General features: G+C 36.1%; 2 protein-coding genes across 2 annotated transcripts; one reads left to right on the forward strand and one right to left on the reverse strand.

Annotated features, from left to right (window-relative positions):
• The first annotated feature begins 1,069 nt into the window (after positions 1-1,069).
• On the forward strand, positions 1,070-3,481 carry LOC123914723 (polycystic kidney disease protein 1-like 3). Its single transcript, XM_045965902.1, has 4 exons — positions 1,070-1,160; positions 1,850-2,146; positions 2,221-3,339; positions 3,438-3,481. Exons 1-4 carry the CDS (start codon positions 1,070-1,072, stop codon positions 3,479-3,481), a joined length of 1,551 nt encoding a protein of 516 aa, XP_045821858.1.
• Positions 3,482-3,716: 235 nt separating this feature from the next.
• Positions 3,717-8,828, reverse strand: LOC123918601 (D-xylose-proton symporter-like 3, chloroplastic). Its single transcript, XM_045970677.1, has 14 exons — positions 8,478-8,828; positions 8,285-8,391; positions 7,113-7,191; positions 6,947-7,006; positions 6,781-6,847; positions 6,357-6,481; positions 6,174-6,275; positions 5,716-6,093; positions 5,528-5,575; positions 5,371-5,433; positions 5,203-5,283; positions 5,012-5,110; positions 4,142-4,279; positions 3,717-4,029 (listed from the first exon to the last, which is right to left on the reverse strand). The coding sequence occupies exons 1-14, from the start codon at positions 8,715-8,717 to the stop codon at positions 3,895-3,897; spliced, it is 1,722 nt and encodes a 573-aa protein (XP_045826633.1). The 5' UTR covers positions 8,718-8,828; the 3' UTR covers positions 3,717-3,894.
• Between the last annotated feature and the right edge of the window lie 3,518 nt (positions 8,829-12,346).

The raw sequence follows: 12,346 nt of genomic DNA on the forward strand, positions 1-12,346 counted from the left end.
TATATCTCATACGTAAATAATAAAATTAGCATTGCAAAATAATTATATTTAATTTGTTATAAAATTTAAATTAAGTAGAATTTTTTAATAATTATTTTACTTTAAAATATTGTAATTTTAGTAGAATTTCAATTTTTTAGATTATATAAAAATCAGTAATTTTTTAATCACATTTTTTTATATTTAAAAATTAATTATTTTATTATTAATTTACTATCAAATTATTTTATTAATTTTCATTTTTTATTTTAAAATATATTTTATAGAATAAATCAGTAATTTTTTTTCTCTTATCCTATCTTGTTGGTAACCCAGCTCAAATTCAGGATAAGAATTTTAACTAGAGAGACAGGATAGGATAAGCTTCATGATTAACTTATCATATCTCGCTGTGTCACCAAACACTGGATTGAGACAGGATATGATACAGTTATCCTATCCTGTCTCTTATCATGTGCACCAAACGGGCCCTCATAGTTTATCTTCGATAGAGATAATTCTATTCTAAATGTGTCGGATACTAAATATAGATATATTTTTTCCAGCTATGTCACTTTATTAAACATTTTTTTTGGTTTTCACCCTCTGCTTCCTAGGAGAAGGGGTCCTAGTAGTCCAAAGTTCGGGGCGAGTTCTGACATCAAGTGGTTCCAATCCCCTCCCAAATGTAGTTGTGAGGGATCGAATTGTGATCCTCCCTACCAAGTTTAGCGTCAATCACCACTGAACCGACTAACATTTGGTTATTAAACATATTTTTAGAATTGACGAGGTTAAGCAATTTTTATCATCATGACCAGGTCAAATTACTAATTGAGGCAAGTAGTTTTATGTGAAGTTTAGTTTAGTTTAGTAAAAAGCAAAAGTATTATTCTACACGTGTAGAAAATGAGTCCATTAGTAAAACTCAATGGTAATCATTGTTTAGTGCAAGAATTCCGGAAGTAATTACATGAGCACGGTTCATTTTGTGTTAAATTTATGCCTCTTATTATTATCCAAATTAAGAGAAAAGAAATATAAAAGCAGTGTTATTCAAAGGTTGACACAAATTGCTATCTAGAAAAAAATGGCTCAACTCGAACGTCCTCAAAGTCAGAGATATGTTGATGGTTCAAAAAATCCTGCTACCATCCAAACCATGGAACAACTCCTCAGAGGTAATGTTTCCTCACCATTAACTAATAGTTCATGCAAATTAGCATTTTTTTACATGTTATGCTAGTAGCCTAGTAGTTATTACAAGAAAAAAAAGACACAATCAATGTTATAACCATGCAAGATAATGGTGTCTATGTAAGTAATTAAGGAATAATTTCCCTATGAAGTTTATGTCATTTCAAGGACAAATTTGTAAACAATTACAAATGTGCATCGACTAATTACTGACAAATTAGTCTCTGGTGTGATCACATTAATGTGAGATCAAAATGGACGAAGTGTTTCGGTTAACATGTCATAATCCTTAGCGGTAAAAGTTAATAGAGGGACTGTTTTGACCGACATTTTGAGCATATATTTGCCAACTTGCAAAAATCAGGCTCTATTTTGACCGATGTTTACAATTTCGATGACTTTGTCTATTCACTTGAGATTTATGATATGTCATCCGCATTTGTTCACCACTTACTTCACGGTTCGAATGCTTAGATCTGGACTTGAGGGGGTGCATTAAGATCCTTATTATTCTACCACATTAGATGTGTCCAAAATTTTAAGAATTTCCCATAAGAGAGATGTGATGACAAAGAAAGATAAATAAACATCGAAAAATAGTTGTAAATGGTTGGAACATCAAATGCATAGAAAACTCGTTCAGATTTTAAGCTCCTGTCTTGACATATAGCAGGAGAAGCCTCAAAGTCATCAAAGTCAAAGTTGTCACCGAGCAAATCCTCCTCTTCCTCAGCCTGTTCTTCCCCATCCTCTCCTTTCTTCCAGAGGTTGAGGCACCATGACACAGAAGAAGACCATGGCCAGAATCAGAAGAAATCAGTTATGACCAAAGTGAAGGAAAAAGCCAAGAAGTTACGCCACAGCCTCAGCAAGAAAAGACACGAGGACTGGAATCCTATTAGTCCCTCTTCAGGTTCTGGGCAAGAAGGCGATGGAGCAGAAGAAGATGCTGAATGTCGTGGAGCTCCAAGTAATAAAAAAACATGTATACTTGTCTTCTCTTCCTTTTCATTCATATTTATAGATATAACTGTTATATTTCAGTGTATGAATCCGAGAAGGCGCCTGAAGGATACAACGGATATGTAAGACAGCATTCAAGAATGAGTCCAAAATCCCCACAGAAGCATGTTCTGTCAAATAATGAGAAACTTGGGTTAGAACAAGCTAGAGAAAAGACACTAAATCGTTCGCTGTCGAAGAAAACAACACAACCAGCTGCAGCTCCTGCTGCTACAGCTGCTACTACACCCTCTGGTCCAAGCAAGATACTGACCAAACCCGTAGCCGAGAAGAATCTGACACCAGCATATGCTGAAGGATCAGAAACAGCTCAGTATATAACCTCGAAATTTCAAGGTCTCTCAGTTTCCAAACCTGGAGAGCACCACAGTTCATCAACAACAGCTGCAACAACTCATAAACCTTCGTCGTTGACCATTCGTGCTTCACGTACTCCTCCAGCTAAGATGCCCTCTCAAACAGGTCAGAGTACTCCTCGAGCTTCGTCAAATCCGATGGGAACTCCAACACCTTCGCCACCCGCGTCTGCTCCACCGATTGCGAGCAGTACTAGCCCCACCTCACAAATATGGGATAAGGGTGTTTCGGTGAAGGAATACTTGATGAACAAATTTGAGCCAGGTGAAGATGAGAAAGCTCTCTCGAAAGTGATATCGGAAGCAATGAGTCCTAGGAGAAATCCCGGTGATGTGGGCGTGATTGAGAAGGTGAGAGAAGCTGTAACCTCTTTGCTCCGAACTGAGGAACCAACAAAACCTGAAGACACAAACACAACCAATACTACCCATACACCATCCCAAGTCTCAGCATCTACCAGCACTACTCGTACACCGTCCCAAGTCTCAGCATCTACCAGCACTACTCGCGCACCATCCCAAGTGTCAGCATCTACCACCACTACTCGCGGACCATCCCAAATCTCAGCATCTAGCACCACTACTCGCTCACCATCCCAAGTCTCAGCATCTACCAGCACTACTCGCACACCATCCCAACTCTCTGCATCTACCAGCACTACTCACGCACCATCCCAAGTCTCAGCATCTACCAGCACTACTCGCGCACCATCCCAAGTCTCAGTATCTACCAGCACTACTCGCGCACCATCTCGAATCCCTGTATCTTTCAACGCTCAAGAAGGTAATTTACTAGTTTCGTACAATCTGATTTTTTTTTCCTATACATTATTTTTGTCTCTACATAAGCCAATGATTCATTTGATCATTCTAAATATGCAGCAGTTCAGGAAGAAAACCATGGCAGGATTCTTCAGGCAAATTGAAATCCTCGTGATGTGTTTGCTGCACTTTTGTGTATGCAGTTTCTGTTCAGCCATGTTGTATATGTACCTGATTATTAGGCTGAAAAGATAGTTTCCCTTATATTTGTAAAATTTTAATTGTTCGTAATAAGTTCTGTTTTCTGCGTGTAACCTGAAGGATACATTGTATATTTGTATAACATTGCATATAATTAAATCTTTTTGCCTCAGAATATTTTATAGTTGCAAACAAAAATAAGGCAAGGTAAAATAATAACATAGCACCCTTATGTGATTTGAGAACCTTGGTTAGAGATTATAATTTCATCTTTTTATTGCAAACATTACCGTGAGCGTGAAATTCCACACATGAGATATACAAAAGGTGACACTATATATAATTCACTCACATCAAAAGGAGTTAGTTTCTGCTGTCACTTCAAGATTTTGGATTCAATATCTTCTAAGCTCAAGCCTTTTGTCTCCGGGACAGAAGTTATGATGAACACAAGTGACACTAAAGCAATGGCTGCAAAAAGGAGAAAAAGGTTCTCTGCTCCTAGATACTCCTGCAGTGGAATTTAACGAGGATTATAAACTCCAACAGCAATCAGAAAACGTTAAAAACTGATAAAGTTATCTTCAATAAGAAAATAAAACTGGAAGTAAAGAATCGAAAACCTTCAATGGTGAGAATGCAAAGGTAACAACGGCATTTGAAGCGAAGTTGGTAAGAACAGCCATACTAATCCCCCGTCCTCTAGTGCGAAGTGGGAAAATTTCTGACACCATAAGCCAACTTATCGGCCCAAATGATATCTGCAATTCAAATGTAATTTAACATAAATCTACTGTAATACTTTAAGCCATGGTAATCAGTATCTTACTATGCATATTGCTCGTATCTTGATTTGATACAAAACTGAATCGATACAAATCTCTAATGTATATCTATTCTGAACATGAATCTCATCTTGAGTTACAATTTATTATGATAAATTCCGGTTCACCAGAATGAATCTTGATTCGTTACATAAACTTAGTGTAACTAGCCACTTCTTTTGTCAAACTCTGTATAAACAGCCACTTTTCTTTTTCATTTGATTTATAACTTGAATCTTGAATATTTTGTGGTTTGTATATGATATATAATATACGAGCTTATAATTTTCTCTGCTTGTTTTTACTTAAAATGTTATAATTTTATTGGTAATGCATCTTACGATTCATAATAAGATTTGATTCACGATTCGGAAAATAGGCCTTCCAATTCACAATTTAAATCTTGATTTGATAATCATGCTTTAAGCTGCATCAACACTAAGGACAATGGTTATATAGTATACTATTGCTAAACCAGAAGAATTTTTCATTTATTGCTAGGCTCTCCCTTTCTAGGAGTAGAGAGGTCTCCTAATTGGACTTCACTTCAACCTATATTCTAATTTCCACATTATATGGCCAAAGTTAATTAAATACTACTGAAGGACTTTCGTCCTGGTTGAATATGACAAGAAATAGAAGCAGGACCAATGACTAGAAAACCTTTACCTGGTAGCAACCAACGTAAAGAAGTAATGCCCCAACAGCCACAATCGGTAACCCTCCGAGAAATTTATAATAGGCAGAAAGGAGAACTAAAGATAGGGCCTGCAGAAATAAAAGAAAAATGAATAACCATTGAATTTGATAAGTTGAAGTACTGTAAGAATCTGTTAGTTCATATGCAATAGAATTCCTACAATGCCACTGACACCTCCAATCAGCAAAGGTCTTCTCCCCAAATCATCTACTTTTAGGACAGCAACCGATGTCATTACTAGCTACAGGTTGATCGATCACAAAAACAATATCGTCAGTGTACCAAAGTGGTCGCTCTTCCTAGAAGTGAAAAATCTAAATAGGTATACCTTGAATAAGCCAATAACAACTGAAACTTTAGCTGCGTCGGCTGCAGCAGAAAATCCAGCACTCTAGATATATAAGATATATAATCTACAGTGAGCAGAATGGAAATGAGAAAATTTCGTTGAAAATAAAGTAAAATGTATTTTAACAATTAAGTACCTGAAGAATAGGACCTGCATAATACAGAACACTAGGTTGACCTGTTATCTATTGTAATAAGGTGTCGAATCAGACAAACAGCAGAAATAATTCTCCATATTTCCTTCAATATAACACGAATAAAGTGGAAATATGCAAACACAATTATGATAATGATGAAATAACTCAGCGCACTTAAGTGCAACAACCTGTTGAAATAATACTAGCCCCCCACCAATTATGAATGCTTTCAGATTTGGACCCTGAAACACCTCTAAGAAATTCGCCTCGGATTCCTGATCCGCATAGGCAGACTTCAATGAGACAAGACTCTCTTCTATCTGCTTCTCGGATTCTTTGTCGCCAGGTGGTCGGCCTCTTAATTTGCTAAGGGAAACGATTGCCTTCTCCTTCAAATCTTGAAAAGAACCTTTTCCTTGTACTGCTTTGAGAAGCAACCACCGAGGAGAGGCGGGGAGAGTCCACATTCCGAGCCCCATTAACACAGCAAGCGGAGCACTGAATCCATACATGAATCGCCATCCACCAACTGTACTAATCTGAAAGCTTCCCACAAAATAACCCACCTGCGTGATAGTTCAAAACTCAACTCAGTAAACTCTTCAGTTGATAAAAGACACATAAAAGGCAATTATGTAATATATACCAGAATCCCCAAGACAATGAAGAGTTCTTTTAATGATACTAGAGTCCCACGGATTTGTGACGGACAAGTTTCTGCAATGTATAAAGGAGCTCCATGCATGGCCTGTAATTCATTTCGATTGTAAGATGGTGCAGAAATATTCTATATTACCAAAAAAACATGTTATGTTTTAAAGTAACCTACCAGACCTATACCAAGTCCATAAATCAGCCTTCCTGCTAAGAGAACACCAAGTTCTGGAGCAGTGGCAGTGATTGCACTACCAAGTAGATACAAAAGGGCTGCACCGATGAGTTGTCGCTTCCTCCCTAGTGTTTTGTTTTAGCCAAATTAATACATTTAAAATAAGAGTTCAATTTTGGTACATTGTCAATGTAAAAATAAAATTAGACTGTCAGCAAATCATATTCAATCATATGTACGACTTTAGAAGTAATTATGATTGATCAGCAAGTCAACTATTTTGAAAGATCTGGTTATTATTTGATTGGCAATGAATCTTTACACCGATAATGTATATGAATTAAATCCTGAAAATAATAACAATAATCTAAAGAAGTCCAGTTTCTGCCATTTTGGATAATGTAAGTAAGCAAAGGATATTTACCAATGAAGTCAGCAATTGCAAATGCAAGAAGTGAGCCAAAAAGAGCCCCGTATAGAGAACCACTGACCTATGTTTGACATTAGGAGTTAGACTCTAATGTGTACAGATGATCATAACTTTTCCATAAAATGCAAGATGTTTTCCAATGATGACACAGAAATCATACCACAAGACCAAGCTGAATGGAAGAAAGATTGGACCAAGCGATACCGCTAAGCTCAGGTGACTGTAAATTCAATCAACAGTACAAAAAACTATTTATTTATGTTACTGCACTAACAATAGAAAAAGAATAAGAAATTATTGACAGACACCGATTGACAATTTTTTACCTGCAGTGAAATTGTAGCACCGGATGTGGCACCAATATCGTAACCGAATAACAAGCCACCCAATGCAGGGAACACAAACCTAAATTTTGAAACGACATACTAAATTAACACATACACACAGACCAGGATCGCTTACATATATTTTCAATCCATGATCATTAGGAATGATGTTTTTCTGACCACGGGAGAAGATAAATTTAGCACGATCGACAAGGCATATAAATGCTTATGTATAAGCGATTATCATATAAATGCTTATGTATAAGCTATTTTTATATATAAAAAAAAAAGGAAGAAAAAAAAGTCAAACTTTTTTTTTTGGATTACAAGAGGACCATAGCCTGATAAGAAAAAATTAACGCCTAACAAGGCGAGGTGTAGAAACACCGATACAATCTGATAAATATAAAGATCTAATCTGAACAGGACACCGTTCACAGAGAATCAAATTAGTACCAACTTCACAAGCCAAATTTGCTAGAGCTTCCGCACACAAATTTGATTCATGAAAGAAGCGACAAATACAAACCTCCCAATCCATCTCCAACAACCTACAGATATTCATCAACAAACTCCAGCCAGTTACAGACCCACCTTGTCTGTTCAAAAGAGTAGTCACCACTACTTGAGAGTCGACATGTAATTCAACTCTTTGAATAGCTTATGAAAATAAGCTTTAAGTTATTTTCATAAACTCGCTCCGCTCTCTCAAACTGTTTCAAGTGTTTATGTCAGCAGAAAAACTCACCTAAGTCGATCCAAACATACTCTTTATGTTATGGAATGAATCCCAAGCTTAATTGAAATTCAGCCAAGAATCTCAGTCTTACCTACTTACACTTTTGCACATGTTATGAACCAATCCTAATCTCAATTGAAATTCAGACAATTATCTTACTCTTGCCTACTTAAATATATCATTCTCTTTTGCAAATCGTATTCAAGCTTACTACTTAACCAACACACCTTACTGCTTGCTCTTGCCAAAATTGTCTGAATTAGACATTGAAATTCAGCCAAGAGTCTCGATTTTTCATGTAAATAGTTACTTTCAATGTCTATGAAGCAAGAGCAAGTAGTAAATCATCACATACTTTGATACATTATTATAGTTTTTCACATTACTATCTTAATCAATGCCTTAGAAAGAAAGGAAAGTGTGAGAAACATACGGAAGAATTACAGAAGACCAAGAAAATTCCTCTTGGGAAGTTGCATCAGAAGCAACTGACTCAGAACTGTTCCCAGCAGAATACTCCTTCTGTGCTTGAAATCGAACCTACTCAGAAGATGAATATACCAAATTAGACTAAAAAGCGTGAAACTTTAAACTTTGATGAGTTTTTCAAGTTTGTGCGTTCTCACGTTGAATCTACGGTTATGAAGAGGGTGAGATGTAAGAAGTGGATAAGTGACACGTGTTGTCGACAAATGATTGTTAATGGAAGAAGAAATGAGGCGCGGATTGATGGTAGTTTTTGAGTTGTTTATTGTTCTTTGATGGTGAAGTGAGTTGAATAGAGAAAGTTTGAAATTGATGAGAGGTGTTGATGATGATGCCATTTGAGGAAAACAAGAATAAGACAGTGTTGATGATGATGCCATTTGTCAGGAGTGAGGAGGAATCATGGTTGTTTGTTATCTGTTTGTGAATCTTGTTGAAAAGTAGTAAATGGAATCATAGTGTGTGATGCAGGAAGCACAGTCAAAGCCCGATGGCTAGTCCAGCACAACCCAATGTCCATATGGGCTAAATGGGCTTGGCCCATAAGGCCCGATTACATTTTGAGCTATATTTTTTAGGCCCGGCTCATCCGATACTGTGGGCTAATGGGCCATAGAGGTGTCAAATGGGCTAGCCGAATGGGCCGACCCGCCAAGACAGAATTGTTTCCAGGCTTGTTAGCCCGGCCCGATCAAGCCCGATTAAAATATGGGCTAGCTTGAAGAATGGGTCATGGGCGGCTCGCAAGTCCGAATAAATTATAATAAAAAAAAACTAAATAAATTTAAATAATTTGTTTCAGATGATTTGAACTTTGTTTGTATTATAAGAATTTCTTTTGTCGTCCTACGAGTTTCTCAAATATCATTCGCTACTTAAGTAGCGGATGAGTAGAAATAGGGCACCCGAGAAACTCGTGGGTAACGGATGAGTAAAAATAGGGCGCACGAGAATTATTGATCTTATTTATAATGTTGAGTTTGAGCACTAAAAGTAAAATAAAAAAATAAAAAAAAAATAAACCGAGCCGGCCCGAAAGCTCGACAACCCTTATCGAGCCGGGCTCGGGCACTAATTTTGGTAGCCCGTTTTTTATCCGGACTTTTTAGCTCGGCCCGACGAAGACTGAAGCCCGACTGACCGATCCAAAATGGGTCGGGCCGCCCGTTTTGACAGCTCTAATGGGATGGCCATCACCCGACCCTTTTTTGGCAGTTCTACATACAATGCATCAACTAATCTCTTTCCGAAGTTTTTTCACTATGCCCAAACATTAGGTAAGCCCACATGCTTTCTACACCTCCTTAAATTAGTTTTATTAGATTTTTTTTTTATGATAGAATTTTTTAAATAATAAATTCAGGAGGTGGTGGTGACCGGTCAACGGCCTGATCAACGTTGGATAGTGTAAATATTGAACTATAGAGTTGAAGAGAGTAAAATAAGAAATTGAAAGATTTCATTGAAATTGTTTGTTTGAAAAATTTTCGAAAAACTAATCGGAGGTTCTTATCTCCATTTTTTTTGTTTACAATGACACAAGGAGAATTGTGTGTATATCATAAATAAATGATCGGCCAACATATTTATGTAATATGAATGATCAAAGTGTTATGCTTCACTATGCCAATTTATTTATTTAATTTTAATTTCTACTATTATTATTATTATTAATTAATTAATGGACAAATCCACACAAATATTCACAACAATATGAATGTAGTTGATTATTTTAACATATTTTTTTACAGAGGTATGTTGGTAATTTCGTAGAAAAGGATAGAGTGGTAAAATTGACCGTGAACACTTTGTTGGTCTTGGTTGGACTGTAACCAAATTTGGAAGTTAAATTTACTTTTTCACACGTACGGTATTAGAGAAAGAGAAAGGGTAAGTACACCAAGTACCAAGTTTCTTTTACAAACAGTTTATGTGTAAGAGGAAACAAAAAATTAAAGGGGGCAAAATTAAGCAGAGATTAGATATACCTCGGGTGGAGGAAAGAGAGAGGTGAGACAAGTGAGATAAAGAGGTGAGTAAGGAAATTCTTGATTGCTGCCATTGATTTGGAAAGAAAGAAAGGTCTTAGTGTTGGTGTACGAAGAAATGTCTTTTTTTTCTTATGGGATATTAAATTTCAATGGCAATTAAATTTTCATTCCCTTGACGTACAAAGAAATTAAGTTGGTGTAATTGAACAAATAATACACATTATCAAATATGTAGTCTAGGGTTATGTGTCTTAAACAATGACTGTTTAAAAAGTCTATTTGTTTATACGAAGATAAAAGATTAGTCATGATACTTAATATAATGTTATTTATGAGACTTTTGACTTATCAACTCATATAGTAGCATGGATTGGCTTAAATCAATCGAGTTCTCGTGCTTTGGAACAATACATAAGCAAGCCTAGATAAGTTATATGAAACGCTTATGATTATAACCAAAATTTAGTTGCTCTATTTTTGAAACTCAGTATTGCTTCCTAAAATACAATATAAAACAATTTAACTTCCTAAAATTCAATTATTCTAGAAACATGTTATGAAGGTCATGTCTTGAACATTTTGAGCTTGCTTTGTTTTCATTTGATTAAAAAAAATCATTTTGAAACTTATGTTCCAAAACTACTTAATTTCGAATTCTAAATTCTGAATCCCTTCTTAAGGGCATTTTGGCCATAATATGGGCCTGTAAGGCAATAGATGGGGCCATTTTTGCAGTCTGATATAACAGGTTGCATCACTGATGCTTTCATATGACGTTTGCCTAAACTCGGGCTCCCTGCCTTATCCATAGTGGACTCTTGTGTCTCAAATATTGGGTTTTCCTTACTTAGGCATGTATCATTATATCATACAATTCATGTAATAGTTGAACACAACAAGAATAGCTGAAACCGAAGAAACTAATATGACTGATTTTGTAACATTGAATAAATAACATATCTATTTATTATTTCAGCTATCACTACAAGAAAAAGGTCATTTACTGGCGGCCATAAACCCTGAAAAAGTGGAAAAAACCGCCAGGAAATTATGAAATGACCAAATTTACTGGCGGCCAGAATCCGCCAATAAATAACTCGCCGGTAAATTTATTGACGGTCCAAACCGCCACAAAGTGAAAAGCTCCACATCGACTCATTATAGGCGGTCGAAGCCGCCAGTAACTCCTTAGTAATTTAAAAAAAAAAATATTGAAAGCAAATTATTTTTTTACGCAAATTGAAAGCAATCCAGCAATCCAGGTCCAGTAATATTCATTCTTCTTGCAAAAAAAATCATATTATCCTCTTGAACTTCTTCCAAATTGCTTCATAATAGATCTAAAAATTAGCAAGTTTGTTCTTCAACATTAATAATTAACATGAATTTTCAGATCTGTTCCAACAACTTCCATAAACCTCGGTTATTTTCCGATCTGTTCCAACAACATCAAGGTGAAAAATGATAGATCTGTTCTTCAAATCAATAGATCTAAAAAATAATGAGATGAGTTTTGTAGAGAAGAAATATATGAGTTAGAAAACGGTGGTGGTGTGGACAAACCGGAGAGAGAGGAAGAATAGAGAAAAATTTGGTTTTGGTTGTTGGTGGTGGTGGTGGTTCGCAGAGAGAGGGGAAGAATAGAAAAAAAATTGATTTTGGTTGTTATTGGTGGTGGTGGTTCGCAGAGAGAGAGGGGAAGAATAGAGAAAAAATTGGTTTTGGTTGTTGGTGGTGGTGGTGGTTCGCAGAGAGAGAGAGGAAGAATAGAGAAAAAATTGGTTTTGGTTGTTGGTGGTGGTGGTGGTTCGCAAAGAGAGAGAGAGAGAGAGGAAGAATAGAGAAAAAAATTGGTTTTGGTACATAGTGTGTTAAAACTTTCAGCAAATTATATCAAAATAAAAATAAAAAATGGCAGCACATTTATTGGCGGTGTAGACCACCACAAAATGTCACATTTTTTGCAGAAACATTTACTGGCGGCTTTAGCCGCCACAAAATAAAAGTTACTATTTTTT

Source organism: Trifolium pratense, linkage group LG3 (assembly GCF_020283565.1).
Source record: "Trifolium pratense cultivar HEN17-A07 linkage group LG3, ARS_RC_1.1, whole genome shotgun sequence".
Lineage (NCBI taxonomy): Eukaryota > Viridiplantae > Streptophyta > Magnoliopsida > Fabales > Fabaceae > Trifolium > Trifolium pratense.